At 32.5% G+C, this 25984-nt stretch overlaps 2 protein-coding genes across 4 annotated transcripts in view; both read right to left on the bottom strand.

Moving 5' to 3' along the window:
* Nucleotides 1–13699, bottom strand: part of LOC125843629 (uncharacterized) — a 22592-nt gene extending 8893 nt beyond the window's left edge. The window contains exons 1-2 of the mRNA XM_049522781.1: nucleotides 13399–13699; nucleotides 13235–13324 (exon numbers count right to left, since the gene is read on the bottom strand). Coding sequence (XP_049378738.1) covers nucleotides 13235–13324; nucleotides 13399–13659 — 351 coding nt within the window. The 5' untranslated portion in view covers nucleotides 13660–13699. The remainder of the gene's footprint in view (nucleotides 1–13234; nucleotides 13325–13398) is intronic.
* Nucleotides 10714–25984, bottom strand: LOC125843617 (WAT1-related protein At4g08300). Of its 3 annotated transcripts, none has more exons than XR_007444054.1 (8): nucleotides 25578–25984; nucleotides 25083–25145; nucleotides 24024–24140; nucleotides 23387–23621; nucleotides 23097–23255; nucleotides 22843–22994; nucleotides 22430–22760; nucleotides 10714–10782 (listed from the first exon to the last, which is right to left on the bottom strand). XR_007444054.1 is itself a non-coding variant. In XM_049522765.1 (8 exons), the coding sequence occupies exons 1-7, from the start codon at nucleotides 25772–25774 to the stop codon at nucleotides 22577–22579; spliced, it is 1107 nt and encodes a 368-aa protein (XP_049378722.1). In that variant the 5' UTR covers nucleotides 25775–25984; the 3' UTR covers nucleotides 10714–10906; nucleotides 22555–22576. The 3 variants fall into 3 exon arrangements, 2 of the variants coding, with proteins under 2 accessions (XP_049378722.1, XP_049378721.1); XM_049522765.1 differs by having other exon boundaries at nucleotides 10714–10906; nucleotides 22555–22760; XM_049522764.1 differs by lacking the exon at nucleotides 10714–10782 and having other exon boundaries at nucleotides 22360–22760.

Below are 25984 nucleotides of genomic sequence, written 5' to 3'. Positions count from 1 at the left end.
AAACAACATGTGGCACACTTTATCGAAACTTGCAATAATGTTGGAACATATGGTGATCTTGTTAAGCAGTTTGTTAGATCTCTCACAAGAATTACTTTCGAATGGTACATAGATCTTGAGTCTAGTTCCATCGATAACTGGGAGCAGATATAGCAACAATTCCTTAAGCGATTTTATAGCATAAGGCGTGTGGTAAGCATGATAGCGATTGCAAACACCCGTCAAAGAAATGATGAATGAGTCATTGCCTTCATAAATCGTTGGAGGAGCTTGAGCCTTAACTACAAAGGTCGCCTTAGTGAAACTTCTAGGATCGAAATATGCATCCAATGTACCACTACAACAAATGTGATATATTGCTACGAAATAATTAGCTACAATATAAAATTTGTCACTAATTGTTCATTTTTCGTGACGCAAGTTATATTTGGTATTTAAATACATGAGGAACATACTTTTAGTGACGAAACACAAATATTTGTAGCTAAGTTTTGTCCACTATAATTTCCCTCCAAAAGATAAGTTGGCGCCATTTATTGAGTACTATTAGCTACAAATCTAAATTTATCAGTGACACATTATTTTGTCACTAAATGAAGTAGTACCCAATATATGACAAATCATTTTATATCCTAAAATTAATTAAATTTTGGACATAAAATAGTTTCGTCACAAAAACTATGTTGATACCATAGCGACGAATTATAAATCGTAGTTAATCATTGAAGAATTTAACCATAAAATTTATGTTTTAATTGTGACCTTATTTTTTGTCACTAATAATTTGAACAATTAGTGACAATTATATCATTGTCTCTATTTAACCTACAATTTAGCCAAAATAATTTTTGTCACAAAAAAATAGAATTTTCAATTGACTACAACTTTAATTTCGTAGTTGATGAATAGTGTAATTATTGGCTACGAAAAATATAGGAAAAACTGCATATCTAAGCAAACATAGCTAGTATATCTACTTAACTAACCTATAGTTTTGAAAAGGAAAAACTACCTTATTAGATATATATCCATACCGCATATACTTATTCTTCCAATACTTTCAAATAATCTACCATCTTTTGAGGAAGATATATACACCTATATATAGCGTTGTATCTACCAGATACACTAGAATAATAGTGAGTGAATCGAGCGAGAATGGAAGGGAGTTACTCATGTATCCCAGATAAATAGGAGAGTGGCAAGTGAGATGGGAGGGAGACAAGCGGGATTCGTTTATGTATCCAAGATATATGTTAATCCACTTGGATATAGTGTATTTAGAATAAATTACACCAAATTGACCCAATGTATCCCAAGATCCATGTATATGGAAATATATGGACGCACCAAAATCTTATAAGATTCATAATATTATAAACTAGAGTGTATCTAAGTAATTAGCTCATAAACTAGTGAAATTTATGTAAGTTTTCCATTAAAATGAATAATATGTGAAGGTTCTAAATTTCATTTAATTCCGGTAAGAAATCACAATCTCATCTTATAATGAATGATTGAAATGTGTGAACTATTAAAGAAAATGGTTAGTGTAGTTTATCCTATAAGAACCCCCCGATCCAATGACAGTAACATATCTGACTTATCATCAAGATATTATTCAACAATGTTCTTTAGAAATATTCGCCACTTGATTCAAGAGATCGAATCAAAATTTTCCTCTTTTGTTATTTCATTCTTTGATTTTATTAATTGTTTCGTTTATCCATTAAATTATTATTTCACTTCTTCTATTACATATTCAGGATTTTGGATAATATAAGTAACTTAGTTTGTTGGTTATTTGAACTTTTACCTTGTTTGTGATAATTTGATTCTCCATCTCATAATCCCTTTCTTAACCCCATCTTGAAGAAAAAAAATTCAAAATTTTTATATCATTTGAATTAATTATGTTACTTTAAATCTCTTTCAATTAAATTCATCTGATTCTCCGAATAAATAAATTTTACACTAAACATTAATGTCACACCTAAGATTTTGAGGGACGAAATTGACACTCATTATCTTAAGCTTGGTTCATATTCGTTTTACCACACTCCAATTATTTTTCTGATTGCGCGAGTCTCACACACCTGAACTTATTTTAATATTATCATTAAAAATTATTCAATTTCAAATATAAAAACTTGTGGACACTTACAATTAATATATACAATTATTTAAATATTAAGTCCGTTCACGTAGAAAATTATTTCTCAATGTGCTTCACATTTTGACCAAATAAAATTTATGAGGTAAGAAGTGTTGAAATAATTCATAATACAAAAAAACAAAGATAAAAATATAGTTTTAATATTCAATTGAAATTCATCAAGTGAAAGAAATTATAACTTTGAGAATATATTTTATATTTTATACGAAATTATTAGAGGGAAACGAAAATAACAAATTTTACTTTCAATTTAATTTTTCCCTCCACTTTCAATGTGTAAATTCCCCCTCGCACCCATTTCCAATTTTCCATCCAGTAAACCACGCATAACGGCACAAGGAACTGCCCACTAACTTTCTTTTCATTTTAAATAATCAAAATTTGCCCACTCTCTTTAACTATCCAAGTCCAACTCAAATGCAATACATTTTTTCAAAATAAAAGAGATTTCTCTGCATTTTCTCTCAATCTTCTTTTTCCTATCTATTTTTAAATTGATGTCCATCCAATATTTACCATGCTCTATAAGAAACAAAATATTTTCTTTGGTTAGCATAAGGAACCATTATTCACGAAGTTATTATTCAACTCCTTACAAGGATTATCTTAATGGAAGAACTCTTGATATTATCTTGGTAAGGAGATAAGTGTTTATAAATTGTGATAATCGAATAGTTAATGATTTTGTATAAAATTAACTAGTTTTTTAATTCTATTATTTGTTTCACTAATTAATGTTAATTTTAGAATTATATTTTGTTTAAATTATGATTTCAAAAAGTATATACTAAATTATATTTTTTTTCACACAGGTCCATAAAGGTGCAAAAATGACTCAATGAGTGAAGATTTTAGATAAAAGAGCACGAATAGACGAGGAAACTACATACTTTTATCTTTTTTAAATTTATCATCGTTCCCGTACCTCATCTAGGTCTTTTTTTTTTGAGTGATTTCCCTTGATTTACTCAATGAATTTGTACTCAAATGTTATCCCTGAATAATTAGAAATGTAATTACTATGTAGTTTCGTATGGATTTTTGGTATTATGTTCCTCTTTTTTTTTTTTTTTGATTTATTTATTTACAAAAGCTATGTACTTTTAAAAATTGAAGTATACATGTAATTAATGGCAAACAGTTTAACTACATATTTAAATAATACTATTATAAAACATTAAATACATTCAATTTGTTATAAATAATTTTATCCTTGGATATTTATATAATTTTAAAAATCATATTTTGGTCGCAATGCAAAATGGTATTCTTTATCTATAAAAAGTAAATCATATTACTAATGTTTTAGTTGTCACAAATTAATTTTATTCAGTGATAAAACTAATTTATTCTCAAATAGCCTTCATATTGATAGCATAATTATATTTTTAGCAAAAAATTAACTTAAATGTATCTAATTGAAACAACATAGAGAGAAAAATTATTCGTCAGTAATACAATATAGAGAAACAAATTATTCATCACTAATACCATAAAGAGAGATAAATTATTCGTCATTAATATCGTATATAATATATCACAACTAATTTTCAGCCACAAAATTAATATCTTTTAGTGACGTAATAACACTCTTTTAACTACAAATTATGCATAGCTTTAAAGACAATTTATATCGTCACTAATTAAATTTATAATTAGGGACAAATAAAATTTGCCAGTATTAAACATATTTTTAGTGACGATATGAGTTTCTAGCTACAAAATTTTACGATTTTTAAGACGATCAAATTCGTCATAAATGCTACATATTTGGAGACGAATTTTTTTTTTTGTAGTTAATAGAATCTTTTTAGCAACAAAACACTAAATTATCTTTGTAAACTTTTAGTGACCCACGTTTAGAGACGAAAGACTGACGAAATTTTTTTCGTCATAAAATTTTTTTTGTGACGAAATATTATCTTTAAGTGACAAAATAATTTGTCACTGATAATCAAACTTCTTGTAGTGTACGCATTGGGATCTTCGTTATATATTGCAAGGCATAAAGCCTAAAATGTTTGAAAAACTAGCAACGTGTGCTCATGATATGGAATTGAGTATTACTTCAAATGGAGATCAAGAGTTGTCCAACTTTGAAACTTACAAAGGAAATATAATTGACATTGAGGATGAGGACAAGTTTTCATCCGAAACCGAAATTGAAGAGTCTATGTAAGTTGACATGCTCTTTGACGTATGAGTCTAAACTGCAAGTCATAATGCTCCTTGATGTATGAGCCTAAAATGTATGTCGTGAAATTCATCAAATTCAAGCCAAATTTTCAAACGCCAAAGCTCCTCAAATTCGAGTCAAGTCTTCATAGCATAAAACTCATCAAATTCGAGCTAAATCTTTATGTTGTGAAGCTCGTTAAGTTCAAGCTAAGTCTTTAAGTCATGAGTCTTCTCAAAATTAAGCAAAAATCTTCAAGTTTCACAGCTTATCAAATTCGCGCAAAATATTCAAATCAAAATGCTCATTGACGCACAAGTCAAAAATATATGTCATGAAGCTCATTAAATTCGAGCTAAGTTTTTAAGTCAAGAAGTTTCTCAAATTCCAGCAGAATCTTCAAGTCTCAAAACTCATCAAATTAAAACAAAATCTTCAAGTCAAAATGCTTCTCGATGCACAAGTCTAAAATGCATGTCATGAAGCTCATCAAATTCGTGCTAAGTCTCAAGTTTTGAAGCTCTTCAAATTTGAGCTAAGTTTTCAAATCATGATGCTTCTCAAATGCGAATCAAGTCTTCAAGTCAGAAAAGCCCCATGAAAATGAGTTAAATCTTCAAGTTGTTACTTTTGTCCCTTACGAGTTTAAATATATATGGTCCAAAAATATTCAATAGGTTGAAAACCTTGAAATAAGTGGCCTAGACAAATTAGAAAAAAAAAACTCACATGTTTTGCATTGAAGTGTAAATTAAATACATTTTATTGCTTCAAAATTGCAAGAGTTTTTACACATCATAAGGAAGGGATGAAAAAATGGACATATCATCCTATACAAAAGGTCTAAGTAGAAATAAAAAATCAAACATCAAAAAGTGATTTGTCAACTCGTCTCAGATGTCTTTATCAAGTTCGCATCACCTCTTCATTAAACACCATCACTTCAAATATTTTTATGGGTTGATGAAGTCGTAAGTGAACCTCTATCTTTGGCATGGGGGCATATTTTGAAGTCTGATTTGTGAAGTTGATCATGTGACAAGTAGTTGTTCTCCAGAACTAGGACACACTACACCAAAATCTCTTTCTCGGCAAAGTCAAAACTACAGAAGAAGGGACATAAATTGTGATTCGTCGCCAAACTTCAATTTAGAAGAAGATGCCTAAGTGTGGTTTGTCGTTAAAGTCGCAACTGCAAAAGAAGAGGCATCAAGTGTGGTTCGCCGTCAAAGCCGCAATTGTAAATAAATAAATAATATATTTTATGTGTGGTTCTTCATCAAAGCCATAACTCTAAAAGAAGATAATCCATGCCGCAATTGTAGAAGAAGATGTACTAAGTATGGTTCATCGCTAAAGCCGCAATTGCAAAAGAAGAGGCACCAAGTGTGATTCATCATCAAAGTTGAAACTACAAAAGAAGAGACATCAAGTGTGGTTCATCGTCGAAGCCGCAACTGCAAAAAAAAAATATTTCATGTGTGGTTCGTCATCAAAATTACAACTCTAAAAGAAGATGATCCACGCATGATTCGTCATCAAAGCCGTAATTATAAAAAAAGATGTATTAAGTGTGGTTCGTTGCTAAAGCCGCAATTACAAAAAAAGAGGCACCAAGTGTGGTTTGTCATCAAAGTTGAAATTACAAAAGTAGATGCTTCATGTGTGGCCACAAATGCAAAATAAAATGCAAGTGTAGTTCGTCGTCAAAGTCGCGGTTACAAAAGAAGATGCACGAAGTGTGGTTCATCTCCACCAAAGCCACAATCGCTAAAATATTACGCCAAGTATGATTCGTCGTCAAAATCACAACTACAAACGAAGATGCACCAAGTGGTTCCTCGTCAATTATGGATTACCCCTCATTTTTATGATATGATATTGAGGCTGTTTTTGGTCCATCGTAAACCTACAAAAAAAGTGATATGTCTCACGGTGCCAATTGCACGAAGCTTCAAGCTGTCATGGTGAAAATTAGGTCATATGATCTCGCCCTCGTCATGATGAATATGGTCATATTGACTTAAGAGATTTTTGTTATTTCTCCATGTAGATGATGACAAAATTCTCAATCAAATCAATATGTGGCTCTTCGGTAAAGATGCAGATAAGTAAACTCATGAATGTTGTACAAAGTCAATAAAGAAAATCAATTTTGGTTAATCCATACAAACTTTGACTTTTGGATATGTTGTAAACTTAAGAGTCTATTTTCTATAGAATTGAGTCGCTTGTTGGGTTTTATTTGCCCTGATTTCTTACATAATTAGGTTTTCCTTTTAGGAAAATGTTTTAATATTTTAACTAGTCCTTTTCTTGTAGGAAAGGTTTTAGGAATCTATAAATATAGGCTTGTTCCTTCTAACTTAATCAACATTCACAATGTAGTCTTAGGGTTTTGAGAGTTATGATTATGGAGGATAATATTATGTACCTCCTTATATTTCGAGTGAATTAGTTGAGGTTGTTTCTCTCTATATTTTGTACTCTCATATTTATAGTGGATTGCTCATCTCCTTTGTGGACGTAGGTTGATTGACCAAACCACGTTAAATCTTTGTGTCTTTTGGTGTGTTTCTAGTTCGTCTTCCTACTCATGGTCTTTCGAGGTTTGCTTTGCTAACTTCCGCATTACACCTGCTTATTTCGGTCCTAACAAGTGGTATCAAAGTCATGATTCAATGATGGAGCCATGTTAGAGATGGGTGTTCATCTAGGCGGGTGTAGTTATAGCCGCAACCTTTTTGACAGTAATGAAGATTTTTGTTGGAGAAATCGTTTCAGAGAGGTTCTCTGTGTCGAGACGTAGATTTGATGGAGTAGATTATGGAGAAGAGATGTAAGATCCTAAAGATTATGTGAAGAAGGTGGAGAAATTTATTTTGTCAGAAATTCAGGCCAAGGGGGAGATTTGTTGGGTTTTATTTTCCCTGATTTCTTACCATAAATAGGTTTTCCTTTTAGGAAAAGGTTTTCATATTTTGACTAGTCCTTTTCTTGTAGGAAAGATGTTAGGACTCTATAAATATAAGTTTTTTCCTTCTAACTTAATCAGCATTCACAATGTAGTCCTAGGGTTTTGAGAGTTGCGGTTATGGAGGAGAATTTTGTGTACCTCCTTGTATTCCGAGTGAATTGGTTGAGGTTGTTTCTCTCTATATTTTGTACTCTCATATTTATAGTGGATTGATCATCTCATTTGTGGACATAGGTCGATTGACCGAACCACTTTAAATTTGTCTCTTTTGGTGTGTTTCTCGTTTGTCTTCTTACTCATGGTCTTTCGTGGTTTGCTTTGCTAGCTTCCGTATTACACTTGCTTATTTTCGGTCCTAACATCGCTTTCCATTCGAGCTCTCCTACGCCAAGATACAAATGTTTTGGTGAGACTCCACAAATCTGCAAAACAATAATGATAGAATTGAAGACCAACTTCAAAAAAATAATTTTCATCAATCAATGAAGAGTTTTACTTTGATTTTTGGATATGTTGTAGACTTTGATGTCTAATTTCTATAGAATTAAGTTGTTTGTCATTTAGAATCTTCTACACCAAGATAGAGATGTTTTAGCTAGACTGCATAGAGTTATAAAAAAAAGATAGATTTGATAGCAAACTTCAAAAATTAATTTCCATCAATTCAGAAGGGTTTTGATTTTGAATTCCGGATATGTCGTAGTCCTCTGAGTCTAGTTTCTGGAACATCTAACGAATCATGATTTCGATGTTTCTACAACAAGTTATGAACTTTCTACCGCAGGCGTGCTGTGCTAAAAAAAAAGTAACGAAAATTGAGTTTGGTATGCCTCAAGTTGACAATCAACCATTGTAAGAGCATGTGTATTTATAGAAATCAAAAGTACATAAATTGTGTTCCTACAAATTATGGAAAACCCATATTTGAAATAAAATTATGATAAATTTTCCTAGGAACCAAATTATGGTAAGTTTCTATAGGAATCAAGTCATGAAAAATTCCATTGGAATCAAATATGGAAAGTTTTGAAAGACTCCATAAAAAAAATATTTCACGAATACTTCAAGCCTTGTCTTTAAAGGTTCAACAAGTTGGACACCGCAACAAGCCTCGAAGCAGGGGGCATTTGAAATTTTATTGATAAATCCATATTAAATTTTGGATTAATCCATAAATTCATGATATATTGACCAAGTCAAATTACTGGTTAATAAAGTCGGACTAATATTTAAGTCAAAATATATGACTTAAATAAAATCCAAATTACATTTGGGTCAGTCCATTAAGTTGACAAGATGAGCCCAACTCATGTTCTTCAAACCCAAGGGCCAAAATTGCTTGGACGAAAGTACTCCTAAAATCCTAGCTCAAGTCTATATAAAGAGGCCTTCATAAGACCAAAAGGAAAAAGAAGAAAAAAAAGAACATACACAGAGATATACATAGAGAATCCTTGCTCCTCAGTGATGATCTCCAAGTCTTTCGCATTCAAAGAAGTCTTCGCTCCAAGTGTTGAGCCGCAAGTATTCTATCAAATCAAGAACATCCGTGAAGAGAAGAATCAGGGGATTACATATCTTTTCTTGAAGATTTTATAAAGATTGCTTCGCATAAATTCAAATACAAATACTGTTGTTTGCTTGCTATTTTCCTTTCCTGTTTGTTGTATTTCAGGGACGAAACTTTAGACGCTTACAAAAATATCAAGTTAGCTAAAACATATGTAAGCTTGCTAACAGATTCTCTATTCTCGACGATTTCATTATCACTACGGTAAAAATGAACTTGAGTTTATTTTGCCAAATTACTTCTATAATGATCCTTATGATTGTTTTGTGATTGCTATCTATTTTTTCATATTTAACCCTCATCATAACTTTCTTTAGCTATTCATGACTTACGGAGATGAGTGACACAATCTCCGAGGTGATCAAATGTGTTTTAGAAAAGTTTTTTAGTTTGAAAAGTTTATTCAAGGTCAACATTTTGGATTAACGAAGTTGGATTTGAGTCTTGATGATTTCACTAGGTTGGAAGAGTGATTTCTAACTTAATTGGATGGTTTACCTGAATCCCGAGGCGTTCGGGAGTGATTTGGACCATTGAATTGATATCTAGCTTTTGAAAAGTTTAGGATTGACCATCGTCAATATTTGGTCAAACCAATTTTGGATCACTGATTGATTTGCACTATTAATTATCTTTGATAGGTTTTGAATAAATTCTGATGGTCGAATTCAAACTTGGAGGCATTTGTGATGTTGATGATATATGGTGCCAAGTTGCGTTTGTTCAATCCGGAGGCTTTTCAATCTGAAATAAAATTTCATTTTAAGATCCTTTGAAAATTGATTTTGAAATAGGATTTCATTATTGACTTCAGGGGCTCAAAGTTGATTTTTTTTACTTGATTTTTGAACTAAAATTTTATATACCAACACGTATGTAGATAGACTTATAAACTCACGTAGAGTATGATTTTGATAGATAGGGAGCTTTTTCGAGGTGTTTCTGAAGGGAAATGTGATTGTGTGAAGGCTCGTATCACGTATGTTAAGCTTTCGAGGTAGAATATAACTAGTCTCTTTTGACTATGCTTGAACAATGATTTATTACATAAAGTGTGCAATGTGCATAGGTTGGGTGTATATGGTGATTCAGTTATTGAGAACAAATGATTATATGTGTGTAATCTAAGTTGGGACCTAGTTGATAGACTATATATAACTTGAATTGATTATTTGTTGTTACATCACTCTCTATCCTACATTAAAAACCATCTGTTTACTTGAGAAGTTGGTGGCCTAAAGAGCATTATTTTGAAAGAGACTTGCATATTCGTGTGACATTTGAACTCCCTTTATTATCATGATCTTGCATATACATCCACTTTTCATGAATCACATATATATATAATGTTACAATGAATATAACATAGTGATCTGAAATTCCGCAATTAATACTTGATAGTGATATATATTTTGATGATGCGGGGTTATTATCCAAAGAGTATATGCCAAGTTTGTGTGTAAAGGACCTAATTGTGGTCACATTTTACAAGTTAGTATATATTTTGGATGAATTTAAAAAACAAAAGGATATCCACTTTTCAAAAAAGTGGTTAAAGGTTATGATGTACACCTTGCAAAGTTATGATCATGCAATGTCTATACAAATCTCTAATTAAATTGAAGTTATGCTCAATTAAACGGATACATTACATATTTCATGAATCATGATGGATGGAGAGATGCATCTATTTCATTCGCTTGGCGCACGTTTAAATTTTTTGATATCGATGACATGCTCCTCTAGATTTGGAGCGCGACAATATGCTTGAAATATCAAAACAATGAATGTAAAGTATTTGAGGTACATAATATAAATATTTTCATTTTTCATTCCCAAATGGAGATACCACTCCTTAACTTTTACACAAAAAGTAGATTACACTTTTTTTTTCCCCTTCCATCAAGCAACAATTGATCACAACATTAGTGCATTGTTTTACAGCAACACTTAGAAAATTTAACATTGCAACAAGTCAAAAATTAAAATTACAGATTTAAAGATACAACATCTTCTTTGTTTTTTGGTCATGTTAATGCTCTTGGAAGATTGGAGTTTTCTTNAGATGGGTAAGCTGAATAACTCCAAACTCATGGATCTTGCCTAGTCCTCTCTTTGAAAAGAAAAGGCGTACTAACTAATTGTACCAAAACTTCTCCACTTTCTGATTTCGAGGGAACTGCAGTCCATGAGTTACAATATTCAAAAGTTTAAATATAATATTACTGAGTGCACAGGTGTACAAACTCTCAGTACACAGATATGGCTTATATTACAACTTATCAAGAGATGAAGAAAATGGAGTATAAAGATACTTGGGGAGTCACTGCAACAAGTGGTACAATGTAGCACACTTAAATGCGAATGTATTTTTCTTTATCGATAAAACCGCATGAAAATTTAGATCTCAATCAAAATACAAGCTACAAGATTTACAAGAGATGTGTTATCCAATTGGTTTCAATCTCCTGCACTATTCAATGACTGTAAAACTATATTTACTTCTTCTATTTCAGATCTCTATCAATGATAGGAAGAACCAATTTCATGGCATCTGATGTTCTTCCATTATGACACCGCTCCATTATTCTCTTCCCTTATAAAAGTAGGATTTAGAATTTCTAACTCATGTGTGACAGCAGAGGAGAAACAAAGTTGGGGAGTTTATTTGCCCCTTTCCCTTTATATAATGATAAAGGGTTATTTTTAGTTAAGGAGATGGTAAGCTAGGATTCAAGAAACTACTTCTATTCATGTTCTGGATACTGGAAGATCCACCACCCAATGGACTTCATGCCTCCCATACACACCTATCTCTTCTATCTCTCTGCCTTCTTATCATTCTTGTTCAAGCAAGACTCAACATTCACCAAAATACAACACTCTTTTGTTTGTCGAAAAAGTCTTAGTCATCCCTAGTGAAGTTAACACTCTTGAGAACCAATGAAACTCCATTGGAATAACATGTGAATGACCACTCAACCAATTCAAGTAGCTGTTGTTTGCTAGATAACCATTTATTAAAAATTTCTATATTATCTTTGATTGTTTCCTGTTGGATAAATCAAATAATGGTTTTTTTTTTTTTTACTTTTTACTGGTTAGATGGAATAAATTGAAAAAAAATGTAATTTAAGAGCACACATGAAAGCCATTGGAGAGATTTTGGTGCTTCCACTGCTCAAGCCATCCATGGGCTGAGCTCTGCCATAGCTCTTTCATTTCTAAAGCTCTGCAGAAAAAGCTCCCCTCTTTCTTTTCTAATTTTCATACCAAACCATGAAACTTTAAGTAGCCACATATGTCAATCCAACCTACTATTGAAAAATACTGGATCATTTCATACCGGAGGTGATCCAGCGCCACACTTAGCTAGTGTTTGGCCATAGATTTTCAAATATTCTTGGCAAATATTATTTGGGTGAAATTACACCATGTGTTTGGCCATAGTATTTGAGAAACATATTTCACTTTTTTAGAAAAATATGATTTATACCCATAAGTTTTAAAAACTATCAAAACTAACCATAAGTTTGTATTACAAAGTCAATTGGATCTTCGTTGCATCAAATAACAAGTAGTGTCCATGATACTGGAGCAATGTGGTAGTTTGGAGTGAGTGCAACAAGCATCATTCCATACATCGTGAAGTAGACAAAGCCTTGAGCCGATTGTTCATCATTTTCATCAACAACCATATCATCACTTTCATATTCATTGAATATTTCATCACTACTTTGGTGTTCACGTAAAAAATTATGTAATACAACGCAAACAACTACTATAGAGGGTGTTTTTGTAAAGGATAAAAGTTTGGTGTAAAATTTCAATTTTTAAAAGATCCCAAATAATGAGATTTGGCCCAAATACTAGAAAAAACTAGTATTTGGAAATTTGGGATATTTGCCAAATAATGACAAATTATATGGACAAACACTACTTGCCAAATTTTTCTCCAAATATTACTTGGGAAATCTATTGCCAAACGGGTCCTTACTTGTGTGGAGTTCACAACTACATGATGAAAGTTATCTCTACAATTTGATGAATTTATCATGTATTGCATGCAAGATAAACAAATCCCGGTAAGTAGTACATTCCGTGGAGGGTTGATTGGTTTTAAGTGATAGAAAGAAGAGGAAGAAAAAGGATGTTCTCGCAACCCTTTTCCTTCATCTTCTCCTAGCGCCCTACTAATAGACTCCCAATTTTTCTTTGAAACCAACATTAAAATTAGTACAATGAGTTGCACTCAGAAGATGATAAAAAGTTACCACAATTATTATGTCCAAACAGTATCACAAGTAGCATACAACAATGTAAAGCTAATCTAACCTCAGTGCCATCAGGACGCACTCTAGCCAACACAGGTATTTCATATTGGTAAGCCTTCTCCCAATCAGGATTGCTAGTTATATCTCTAACCTGTCAAAACCCAAAAAATCAAACTTCAAAAAAACACTGAGGGAAGTTCATATACAGCAAAGTTGCCCTACAACCTGTAATTGAACGTCGTGTAGAGAATGGGGACTGGAAAGAGAGAAAGCAGCATTGAGTTTTTCTTTGAGGCCATCACACAAACAGCAACCAGGCTTTGAATAGAGTATTAGCTTTCTTGACGTTGAAGAAGAAGAAGATGATGAAAAAGCCAAAGGGCTAAAGACCCATTTGCTCTTTTGATAATTGAGGATTTTCACTCCTAGTGCTTGCTTTAATGGTGGCCTAACAGCACTAAATCCGATTGCAAGTCCAGCTGCCATTGCTGCTTTGCTTCTTCTCAGTCTTCTTACCCCCACCGAAAAAGTGTGAATTTCACGGCCCCTTTGCCTTTTGCACCCTTAAATTTGCTACTCTTTGCAATCAACACCCCAATTTTATGCAATTTGACATATAGCTTATGAGAGAAAATGTCATAAATAATCTCGATTTAAACTGACCCCTTAAATATACACTTATCAGTTATAGTTCTTTAATTATTTAAAAAACTTATCAATTTTGTTCTCCTTCTATTTCTAGAACAACATTATTATTATTATTATTATTATTATTAATGAAAATGCTCAAGAGGACACATATTTTTATAAAAGTCGACTGTCACAATTCAATTTATCTATCTGATCGTACATGTGTCCACTCATTCTAATTCAATAGGCAATTTCTTACCATTCATTCCCCTTTTTATTAGAGAAATCTCGCAAATAATTATTTGTGATTAATAATCTATCAAAAAAATACTAATTAATGAACAATAGAACTTGAATCATCTCTACTTTCAAAACATTTTCAACATCTTCAAGGACCTAGTCCAGACATGTACAAAAACTGCGATATAGAGTAACTCACAAGAAGTTTTTTTTTTTTTTGATATTTTTCATGTAGTTTAGCTTTAAGTTATTTTTAGTAATAGACTTTGTACTTCATACATTTTGATCTCTCCTATGTTCATATTCTAAACATAATAAAACTCTGAAGAGATTAATATCATACATTTAGATAAAAACTTATTAGAAAAGATTGTAGACAGTGAAATTTATGGATAAATTCATATTAAATTTTGGATTAATCCATAAAAACATGATATATTGATCAAGTCAAATTACTGGTTAATAAAGTCGGATTAATATTTAAGTCAAAATATATGACTTAAATAAAGTCCAAATTACATTTGGGTCAATCCATTAAGGACTCTCTTTTCTCCAGAGTTTCATGAAGATTTTCACATAATTGGGTGGATTCTCTTTTCTCTTTATTCTCCATCATGTTTGTCAACTTGGTAATTTGGACGTCTTGACCTTTGATGTGCTTTGATAGACCTTCAAATGCTTTTGTCAAATTTACAAGTTGTTCTTCTATGGTAGAAGTTTCGACCACCATCATGTGCATTATCATCGTAGGTGATGGAGAATAACATTGATTTTTTCAAACATGAGATGCAAACATGTTATGTGGGGTAGATCCCCTACTTAAAACATCATTATCGGCTGAAGCGAGGGACTTTTTGGATATAGATAGGTTCAATTGGGCAAGAATCCTCTCAATCATTTCAGCGATTCTTCTTTTGCGGCTTTTGCAGGAGACTTTACACCTTTTGGAGACGAAACAATAGCAAATTCGGATGGCACTCTGGAGGCTTGTTGTCCTAGCAATTTTACTTGGTTCCTTGTGACAGGTCCCATGATTCCCATAGTAACATCAAGGATGTTTTCCACATTAATGCATAATTTGGATCCATCATTTTTTGCGGATGCAGATGTAGATGTGAATGTAGATGCAGATGTAGATGCGAATGTAGATGCAGATGCAGATGCAGATATAGATGCGAATGCAGATGCAGATGCTGATACGGATGCTGATGCGGATACGAATGCAGATCCAGATTTAGATGCAGATGCGGATGTAGATACATATTTTGAGTTGATCTTCTTGAAAGTCATCTCAGTGTTTTTGACCTTTTATTTTCTGGAAGAGAAGATATGAGGGTATAGATTGTCCCACTGGGCGTGCCAATTTGTAAGCGTTTAAAGTTTCGTCCCTAAAATACAGCAAACAGGAAAGGTAAATAGCAAGCAAACAACAATTTTTGTATTTGAATTTATGCGAAGGTTACAATCTTTATAAAATCTTCAAGAAAAGATATGTAATCCCTTGATTCTTCTCTTCATGGATGTTCTTGATTTGATGGAATACTTGCCGCTCAACACTTGGAGCGAAGATTTCTTTGGATGCGGAAGACTTGCAAATCACCACTGAGGAGCAAGTCTTCATAAATCGTTGGAGGAGTGTGAGTCTTAACTACAAAGATCGTCTTAGTGAAACTTCTGGGATCGAAATATGCATCCAAGGTATGCATTGGGATCTTCGTTACATATTGCAAGACATAAAGCCTAAAATGTTTGAAGAACTAGCAACACATGCTCATGATATGAAACTGAGTATGACTTCAAATGGAGATCAAGAGTTGTCCAACTTCGAAACTTACAAAGGAAATATAATTGAAATTGAGGATGAGGACAAGTTTTCATCGAAATCGAAATTGAAAAGTCTATGCAAATTGACATGCTCTTTGACGTACGAGTCTAAACTACTAGCCATAATGCTCCTTGACGTATGAGCCTAAAATATATGTCGTGAAATTCATCAAATTCAAACCAAATTTTCAAGCGCCAAAGCTCCTCAAATTCGAGCCAAGTCTTCATGGCATAAAGCTCATCAAATTCGAGCTAAATCTTCATGTCATGAAGCTCGTTAAGTTCAAGTTAAGTCTTCAAGTCACGAGGCTTCTCAAAATTGAGCAAAAATCTTCAAGTTTCATAGCTTATCAAATTCACGCAAAATCTTCAAATCAAAATGCTCATTGCCGCACAAGTCAAAAATATATGTTGTGAAGCTCATCAAATTCAAGCTAAGTTTTTAAGTCAAGAAGTTTCTCAAATTCGAGCAGAATCTTCAATTCTCAAAACTCATCAAATTCAAACAAAATCTTCAAGTCAAAATGCTTCTCGATGCACAAGTCTAAAATGCATGTCATGAAGCTCATCAAATTCGTGTTAGGTCTCAAGTTTTGAAGCTCTTCAAATTCGAGCTAAGTTTTCAAATCATGATGCTTCTCAAATGTGAGTCAAGTCTTCAAGTCAAAAAAGCTCCATGAAAATGAGTTAAATCTTCAAGTTGTTACTTTTGTCCCTCACGAGTTTAAATATATATGGTCCAAAAAAATCCAATAGGTTGAAAACCTTGAAATAAGTGGCCTAGACAAATTAGAAAAAAAAACTCACATGTTTTGCATTGAAGTGTAAAGTAAATACATTTTATTACTTCAAAATTGCAAGAGTTTTTACACATCATAAGGAAGGGATGAAAAAAATGGACATATCATCCCATACAAAAGGTCTAAGTAGAAAAAAAATTAACCATCAAAAAGTGATTTGTCAACTCGTCTCGGATGTCTTTATTAAGTTCGCATCACCTCTTCATCAAACATCATCACTTCAAATATTTTTATGGGTTGATGAAGTCGTAAGTGAGCCTCTATCTTTGGCATGAGGGCATATTTTGAAGTCTAATTTGTGAAGCTGATCATGTGACAAGTAGTTGTTCTCCAGAATTAGGACACACTACACCAAAATCTCTTTCTCGGCAAAGTCAAAACTATAGAAGAAGAGACATAAACTGTGATTCGTCGCCAAACTTCAATTTAGAAGAAGATGCACTAAGTGTGGTTCGTCGTCAAAGTCGCAACTGCAAAAGAAGAGGCATCAAGTGTGGTTCGTCGTCAAAGGCGCAACTGCAAAAAAATAAATAATATATTTTATGTATGGTTCTTCATCAAAGCCACAACTCTAAAAGAAGATGATTCACGCCGCAATTGTAGAAGAAAATGTACTAAGTATGGTTCATCGCTAAAGCCGCAATTGCAAAAGAAAAGGCACCAAGTATGATTCATCATCAAAGTTGAAACTACAAAAGAAGATTCATCAAGTGTGGTTCGTCGTCGAAGCCGCAACTGCAAAAAAAAAGATATTTCATGTGTGGTTCATCATCAAAACCACAACTCTAAAAGAAGATGATCCACGTATGATTCGTCATCAAAGCTACAATTGTAGAAGAAGATGTACTAAGTGTGGTTCGTTGCTAAAGCCGCAATTGCGAAAGAAGAGGCACCAAGTGTGGTTCGTCATCAAAGTTGAAACTACAAAAGTAGATGCATCATGTGTGGCCGCAAATGCAAAATAAAATGCAAATGTAGTTCGTCGTCAAATTCACGGTTACAAAAGAAGATGCATGAAGTGTGGTTCATCTCCACCAAAGCCACAATTACTAAAATATTGCACCAAGTATGATTCGTCGTCAAAATCGCAAATACAGACGAAGATGCACCAAGTGGTTCCTCGTCAATTATGGATTACCCCTCATTTTTATGGTATGATATTGAGGTTGTTTTCAGTCCATCGTAAACCTACAAAAAAAGTGATGTGTCTCACGGTGCCAATTGCACGAAGCTTCAAGTCGACATGGTGAAAATTGTGTCATATGCTCTCGCGCTCGTCATGATGAATATGGTTATATTGACTTAAGAGATTTTTGTTCTTTCTCCATGTAGATGAGACAAAATTCTCAATCAAATCAATATGTGGATCTTCGGCGAAGATGCAGAGAAGTAAACTCATGAATGTTGTCCAAAGTCAATTTGATCGCTAACTTAAAGAAAATCAATTTTGGTTAATCCATACGAACTTTGACTTTGATTTTTGGATATGTTGTAGACTTAAGAGTTTATTTTCTATAGAATCGAGTCGCTTGTTGGGTTTTATTTGTCCTGATTTCTTACCATAAATAGGTTTTTCTTTTAGAAAAATGTTTTAATATTTTAACTAGTCCTTTTCTTGTAGGAAAAGTTCTAGGACTCTATAAATATAGGCTTGTTCCTTCTAACTTAATCAACATTCACAATGTAGTTCTAGGGTTTTGAGAGTTACGGTTATGGAAGAGAATTTTGTGTACCTCTTTGTATTCCGAGTAAATTGGTTGAGGTTGTTTCACTCTATATTTTGTACTCTCATATTTATAGTGGATTGCTCATCTCTTTTGTGGATGTAGGTCGATTGACCGAACCACGTTAAATCTTTGTGTCTTTTGGTGTGTTTCTAGTTTGTCCTCTTACTCATAGTCTTTCGAGACTTTCTTTGCTAGCTTTTGCATTACACCTGCTTATTTCGGTCCTAATAAGTGGTATCAGAGTCATGATTCAATGATGGAGCCATGTTAGAGATGGGTGTTCATCTTGGCGGGTGTAGTTATAACCGCAATTTTTTTTACAGTAATAAAGATTTTTGTTGGAGAAATTATTTCAGAGAGGTTCTCTGTGTCAAGACGTAGTTTTGATGGAGGAGATTATGGAGAAGAGATGCAAGATCCTAAAGATTATGTGAAGAAGGTTGAGAAATTTATTTTGTCAAAAATTCAAGCCAAGGGAGAGATTTGTTGGATTTTATTTGCCCTGATTTCTTACCATAAATAGGGAAATTGTTTTAATATTTTGACTAGTCCTTTTCTTGTAGGAAAGCTGTTAGGACTCTACAAATATATGTTTGTTCTTTCTAACTTAATCATCATTCACAATGTAGTCCTAAGGTTTTAAGAGTTGCGGTTATGGAGGAGAATTTTGTGTACCTCCTTGTATTCCGAGTCAATTAATTGAGGTTGTTTCTCTCTATATTTTGTACTATCATATTTATAGTGGATTGCTCATATCCTTTGTAGACGTAGGTCGATTGACCGAACCACGTTAAATTTGTCTTTTTTGGTGTGTTTCTCTTTCTCGTTTGTCTTCTTACTCGTGGTCTTTCGAGGTTTTCTTTGCTAACTTCCGCATTACACTTGCTTATTTTTGGTCCTAACATCGCTCTCCATTTGAGCTCTCCTACGCCAAGATACAAACGTTTTGGTGAGACTCCACAAATCTGCAAAACACTAATGACAGAATTGAAGACCAACTTCAAAAAATTATTTTTCATCAATCAATGAAGAATTTTACCTTGATTTTTGGATATGTTGTAGACTTTGATGTCTAATTTCTATAGAATCAAGTCGTTTGTCATTGAGAATCTTCTACACCAAGATAGAGACGTTTTGGCGAGACTGCATAGAGCTATTAGAAAAAAGACAGATTCGATAGCAAACTTCAAAAATTAATTTCCATCAATTCAGAAGGGTTTTGATTTTGAATTTCGGATATGTCGTAATCCTCTGAGTCTAGTTTTTGGAACATCAAACGAATCATGATTTCGATGTTTCTACAACAAGTTATGAACTTTCTACCGCAGGCGTGCTGTGCTGAAAAAAAGTAATGAAAATTGAGTTTGGTATGCCTCAAGTTGACAATCAACCATTGTAAGAGCATGTGTATTTATAGAAATCAAAAGTACATAAATTATGTTCCTACAAATTATGGAAAACCCATATTTGAAATAAAATTATGGTAAATTTTCCTAGGAACCAAATTATGGTAAGTTTCTATAGGAATCAAGTTATGGAAAATTCCATTGGAATCAAGTTATGAAAAATTCCATTGGAATCAACTATGGAATGTTTTGGAAGACTCCATAAAAAAATATATTTCACGAATACTTCAAGCCTTGTCTTTAAAGGTTCAACAAGTTGGACACTGCAACAAGCCTCGAAGCAAGGGGCATTTGTAGACAGTGAAATTTTATTGATAAATTTATATTAAATTTTGGATTAATCCATAAATTCATGATATATTGACCAAGTCAAAGTACTGGTTAATAAAGTCGAATTAATATTTAAGTCAAAATATATGATTTAAATAAAGTCCAAACTACATTTGGGTCAGTCCATTAAGTTGACAAGACGAGCCCAACTCATGTTCTTCAAGCCCAAGGACCAAAATTGCTTGGACGAAAATATCCCTAAAACCCTAGCTCAGGCCTATATATAAAGAGGTCTTCATAAGACCAAAAGGAAAAAGAAGAAAAAAAAGAACATACACAGAGAAATACATAAAGAATCCTTGCTCCTCAGTGGTGATCTGCAAGTCTTCCACATCCAAAGAAGTCTTCGCTCCAAGTGTTGAGCCGCAAGTATTCCATCAAAGCAAGAACATCCGTGAAGAGAAGAATCAGGGAATTACATATCTTTTCTTGAAGATTTTATAAAGATTGCTTCACATAAATTCAAATACAAATACTGTTGTTTGCTTGCTATTTTCCTTTTCCGTTTGCTGTATTTCAGGGACGAAACTTTAGACGCTTACAAAGATACCAAGTTAGCTAAAACATATATAAGCTTGCTAACAGTTTCTCTATTCTCGACGATTTCATTATCACTATGGTAAAAATGAACTTGAGTTTAATTTGCCAAATTACTTCTATAATGATCCTTATGATTGTTTTGTGATTGCTATCTCTTTTTTCATATTTAACCCTCCTCATAACTTTCTTTAGCTATTCATGACTTACGGAGATGAGTGACACAATCTCCGAGGTGATCAAATGTGTTTTAGAAAAGTTTTTTAGTTTGAAAAGTTTATTCAAGGTCAACATTTTGGATTAACGAAGTTGGATTTCAGTCTTGATGATTTCACTAGGTTGGAAGAGTGATTTCTAACTTAATTGGATGGTTTACCTGAATCCCGAGGCGTTCGGGAGTGATTTGGACCATTGAATTGATATCTAGCTTTTGAAAAGTTTAGGATTGACCATCGTCAATATTTGGTCAAACCAATTTTGGATCACTGATTGATTTGCACTATTAATTATCTTTGATAGGTTTTGAATAAATTCTGACGGTCGAATTCAAACTTGGAGGCATTTGTTATGTTGATGATATATGGTGCCAAGTTGCGTTTGTTCAATCCGGAGGCTTTTCAATCTGAAATAAAATTTCATTTTAAGATCCTTTGAAAATTGATTTTGAAATAGGATTTCATTATTGACTTCAGGGGCTCAAAGTTGATTTTTTTTACTTGATTTTTGAACTAAAATTTTATATACCAACACGTATGTAGATAGACTTATAAACTCACGTAGAGTATGATTTTGATAGATAGGGAGCTTTTTCGAGGTGTTTCTGAAGGGAAATGTGATTGTGTGAAGGCTCGTATCACGTATGTTAAGCTTTCGAGGTAGAATATAACTAGTCTCTTTTGACTATGCTTGAACAATGATTTATTACATAAAGTGTGCAATGTGCATAGGTTGGGTGTATATGGTGATTCAGTTATTGAGAACAAATGATTATATGTGTGTAATCTAAGTTGGGACCTAGTTGATAGACTATATATAACTTGAATTGATTATTTGTTGTTACATCACTCTGTATCCTACATTAAAAACCATCTGTTTACTTGAGAAGTTGGTGGCCTAAAGAGCATTATTTTGAAAGAGACTTGCATATTCGTGTGACATTTGAACTCCCTTTATTATCATGATCTTGCATATACATCCACTTTTCATGAATCACATATATATATAATGTTACAATGAATATAACATAGTGATCTGAAATTCCGCAATTAATACTTAATAGTGATATATATTTTGATGATGCGGGGTTATTATCCAAAGAGTATATGCCAAGTTTGTGTGTAAAGGACCTAATTGTGGTCACATTTTACAAGTTAGTATATATTTTGGATGAATTTAAAAAACAAAAGGATATCCACTTTTCAAAAAAGTGGTTAAAGGTTATGATGTACACCTTGCAAAGTTATGATCTTGCAATGTCTATACAAATCTCTAATTAAATTAAAGTTATGCTCAATTAAACGGATGTATTACATATTTCATGAATCATGATGGATGGAGAGATGCATCTATTTCATTCGCTTGGCGCACGTTTAAATTTTTTGATATCGATGACATGCTCCTCTAGATTTGGAGCGCGACAATATGCTTGAAATATCAAAACAATGAATGTAAAGTATTTGAGGTACATAATATAAATATTTTCATTTTTCATTCCCAAATGGAGATACCACTCCTTAACTTTTACACAAAAAGTAGATTACACTTTTTTTTCCCCTTCCATCAAGCAACAATTGATCACAACATTAGTGCATTGTTTTACAGCAACACTTAGAAAATTTAACATTGCAACAAGTCAAAAATTAAAATTACAGATTTAAAGATACAACATCTTCTTTGTTTTTTGGTCATGTTAATGCTCTTGGAAGATTGGAGTTTTCTTCTCAATAATATCATCAACAATAGTTGATCTTTCTTTGATGTCCACAACTGGTAATTCTTGATCTTTGCTAGTGATTTCATTGCCTTTCCCTTCCTTACTCTTGCCCCACACCACTGAGTATAGTCCCATGACTATGATAATTGCTCCAATTAAGCTGAAATTGTCGCGAAAATAATTATTAGATAAATATCAAAATGAATCACTAGTGATATGTTGAGACAAAATAAATATTGTACCTTCCAAGATGGACCGACTCAGCTAAGATAATAGCAGCAAGAACTGAAGTGATGACCATGCTTAATGGGCTAAAGGCTGTCACAAATACTGGGCCTTTTACTTTATTAACCACACTTTGCACATAATATGCAATTCCTGAGCATACAATACCCTAAAAAAACATACAAATTATATTGTGTTAGAATCTTAATTAAATCACACTTGTTATATAAGTGATATAAATTAATTTACTAATTAGAAAAAAAAAACATACAGAATAGGCAGCAGCAAGTAGCCTAGAGTCAAAGCCAATAACCCAAGCATTCCAATCACGTTCCATTATAAGTGCAACAATTCCACCTTCCACTACCCCCATCACACATACCCATGCTGCTAGAGATAACTCCGCGGGGTACTCCTTCAGTGTCATCGACTATATATACATAAAAAAAAAGATTAATATAATATTTAATTGAGTAAAATAGACATGTCAATATTGACACTATGATAATGTAACTCGTTGTGTAAACAACTATTCAGAGTTACTAGAGTTCCTTGACTTACTTGAACGATAAAGAAACCGGACCAACCAACAATGCAAGCGATGAGCTCAATGGTTCCGGCAACCCAATTCTCAGGGGTCGCGGCTGAGGCTTCATGGTGGGCGCCACCGTGACGTGGGACCAGGTTGAACATTGGCCCTTTGTAAAGAGTCATCACCATTGCTCCAACCACTGTTATTGCTGTTCCTATCACCTTTGCCATACTTGATTTTTTCTTCAGGTTTACTCTCTCAATTCTACCCATAACCAAAAAATATTGAAAAAAAATTCATGAGTTTCATATTCACTAACAAAAATTGAACTAACTATGATTCTGTTGTTTAGCTATATAATTTGTCCATCGCTAATTCCTGATTTTTCAATAGTGATTTTGTTTGTACTATTTTTTGACGTTATTTTGTTCTATAGTAACACAATCTCTATAATGTGTCAATAATCATATAACATAACTGCATAAGCAACCACTAACTTTTTTTGAGAAATATCATTGCTTTCCAAGTGGGAAGCAACAACTTTACTTATGTGAGGTCATACTTTTTATAACTTATTACTTGTACAATCAACTACCATATTATTTTATTTCAATAATTAAAAGATTAATTTAATATTATTGATACACATTAAAAAAAAAATAATACCTGAAAATTACAGCCAGAATAAAGGTTACTGCTGGGAGGAGATTAACAAAGGCAGATGCATAAGTTGCAGTTGTGCTCTTCAGTCCCAAATAGTACAAATTCTGATCAATCACTGGCCTGAAATTATATTTATTTTAAATTTTTATTTACAAGTATAAATAATTATTACTATATGTTAATCTATACATAATTAAAAAATAAAGTTTAAAATTATTCCATGAAACAATATCTTTCTGGAATCATTTTGTTTATGCTTTAAAAGTAGTACTATAGATGCCATACATATATTCTTGATCAATATTCCTCAAATAGAATAATATTGTTAAACATTATTATTTTTGTCTCTAGTACTTAAAATTTTCAAATAAATTAAACATAATTAATTTGTTTTCTAGCTAATTCGAAATGATTAGCAATTATTTCGACGTTATTTAATGAAGTTAATTTGTTTTGTTTAACCTTTAAGAATAATATGATTAGTGATTACTCTATCACCAAAATATGTTTTACGTGCTAAATTTAACAAAAAAAAAAACGTACCATAAAAACAGCCGACTTTTAATTTATTCCGTTTAGTGTGATAATTAATTTTATTGAATCTCTTCTACTGGCGTAAAGATTTAGTTAAAAAACATAGGAAAATTAAAACTATAAGTATATTATTATGGGGGGGGGGGGTAGGGTAGGATAGGATATAAGCTAAGGTTTAGGGTGATGTGAAGCTATAAAAGTTGTAGAATTTATAGTATAATCCTTTAACCAAATGTTTTTAAATATTAGTTAAACGTTTTAAGAGTAAACAAGATCTCGTAGAAAAAAGTTAAACAATTTTATACGATGTTTCTATATTCAATTTTATGCATGGTGAAATGAAGAAAAGATGGTACAATTAATTAAGAAAAAGTGACATTAGAATCTCATGCGTTTGCATGACTGAATAATAGACAATTAAATTATTTCATGAAAGAAAATTACTAACAAATATTTTGGAGTATATATATATAAAATTAATTATAGTAATTTGTTCACATGTAAATTGAGTTTAAAATAAGTACGTACTCTAGAAAACCAAGAGCCACTATCTTAATAAAGATCCTGAGTGTCATCTTTGGCCTTATTTTCCTGCATACAAAATCAAAGCAAAAAGAAGGTATGTGTCAAAATTTACGTCTACTTCTAAAAATTGGGACGTTAGAGATTTAAAATGCACTCTCTTTAATTTGACATGTTAAAATTTTCCATCAAAAACATTCAACATGGTATTAGAACATGCAAATATCTCACTTATATAAATACCTTAAAATTTTAAATGAAATCATTAGGTACTTCAACACCAAATATAAATTAGACATGTGGTAAAATATGGTTGTGATTCAAGCAAGTACAAGAAACACAAAGACCTGTTCTTGATGTTGCAATCTCTCTCTCTCTCTCTATATATATCTCCCCATAATTCTACTACGGACGTATTATGGATGAAGCAATCGACCAGAAAGAAAATAAAAACGATAGATAGATAGATAGATAGATAGATAGATAGATAGATAGACAGACCTTTCGAGAACGATAGCAAAGGGTGCAACAGCAATGGTGGCAAATGCATGTCTATAAACAACAAGAATCCAATGACTCATTCCTCTTTTGAAACACATCATGGTGACAATATACATCCCTGCATACCCAAATTGCAAAGATACCATAGCCAAATAAGGCTTGATCTTGTGAAAGAGGGAGCTAAATTCACCAGCCATCTCTTTCTTGTTAACACACTCAAACAAAGGGTTTTAGGATGGGGTATGCAAATATAGGAAGTGTGCCCCTTTATATACACGAAGAAAAAAAGTGAAAAAGCTTAACCAATAATAATAATAATAATAACTTTATAATAAGAGTTTTAATTACGTAATTTTTGAATTATAATTACAAAACTAAAAAATAATCTAGCTTATTCATTGTTGCAC

The sequence above is a fragment of the Solanum stenotomum genome, chromosome 11, assembly GCF_019186545.1.
Source record: "Solanum stenotomum isolate F172 chromosome 11, ASM1918654v1, whole genome shotgun sequence".
Classification (NCBI taxonomy): domain Eukaryota; kingdom Viridiplantae; phylum Streptophyta; class Magnoliopsida; order Solanales; family Solanaceae; genus Solanum; species Solanum stenotomum.
This window is presented reverse-complemented; position numbering and strand designations above follow the sequence as displayed.

Bases quoted from the DNA above. Each gene is read 5' to 3' on its own strand.
- LOC125843617 (XM_049522765.1), bottom strand. From the start codon at position 25,774: ATGGCTGGTGAATTTAGCTCCCTCTTTCACAAGATCAAGCCTTATTTG. The intron at 24,141-25,082 runs GTACGTACTTAT...ATATAATTTCAG, and splicing joins GTGGCTCTTGGTTTTCTAGA to GCCAGTGATTGATCAGAATT. The intron at 22,995-23,096 runs GTATGTTTTTTT...ATGTTTTTTTAG, and splicing joins TACTTGCTGCTGCCTATTCT to GGTATTGTATGCTCAGGAAT.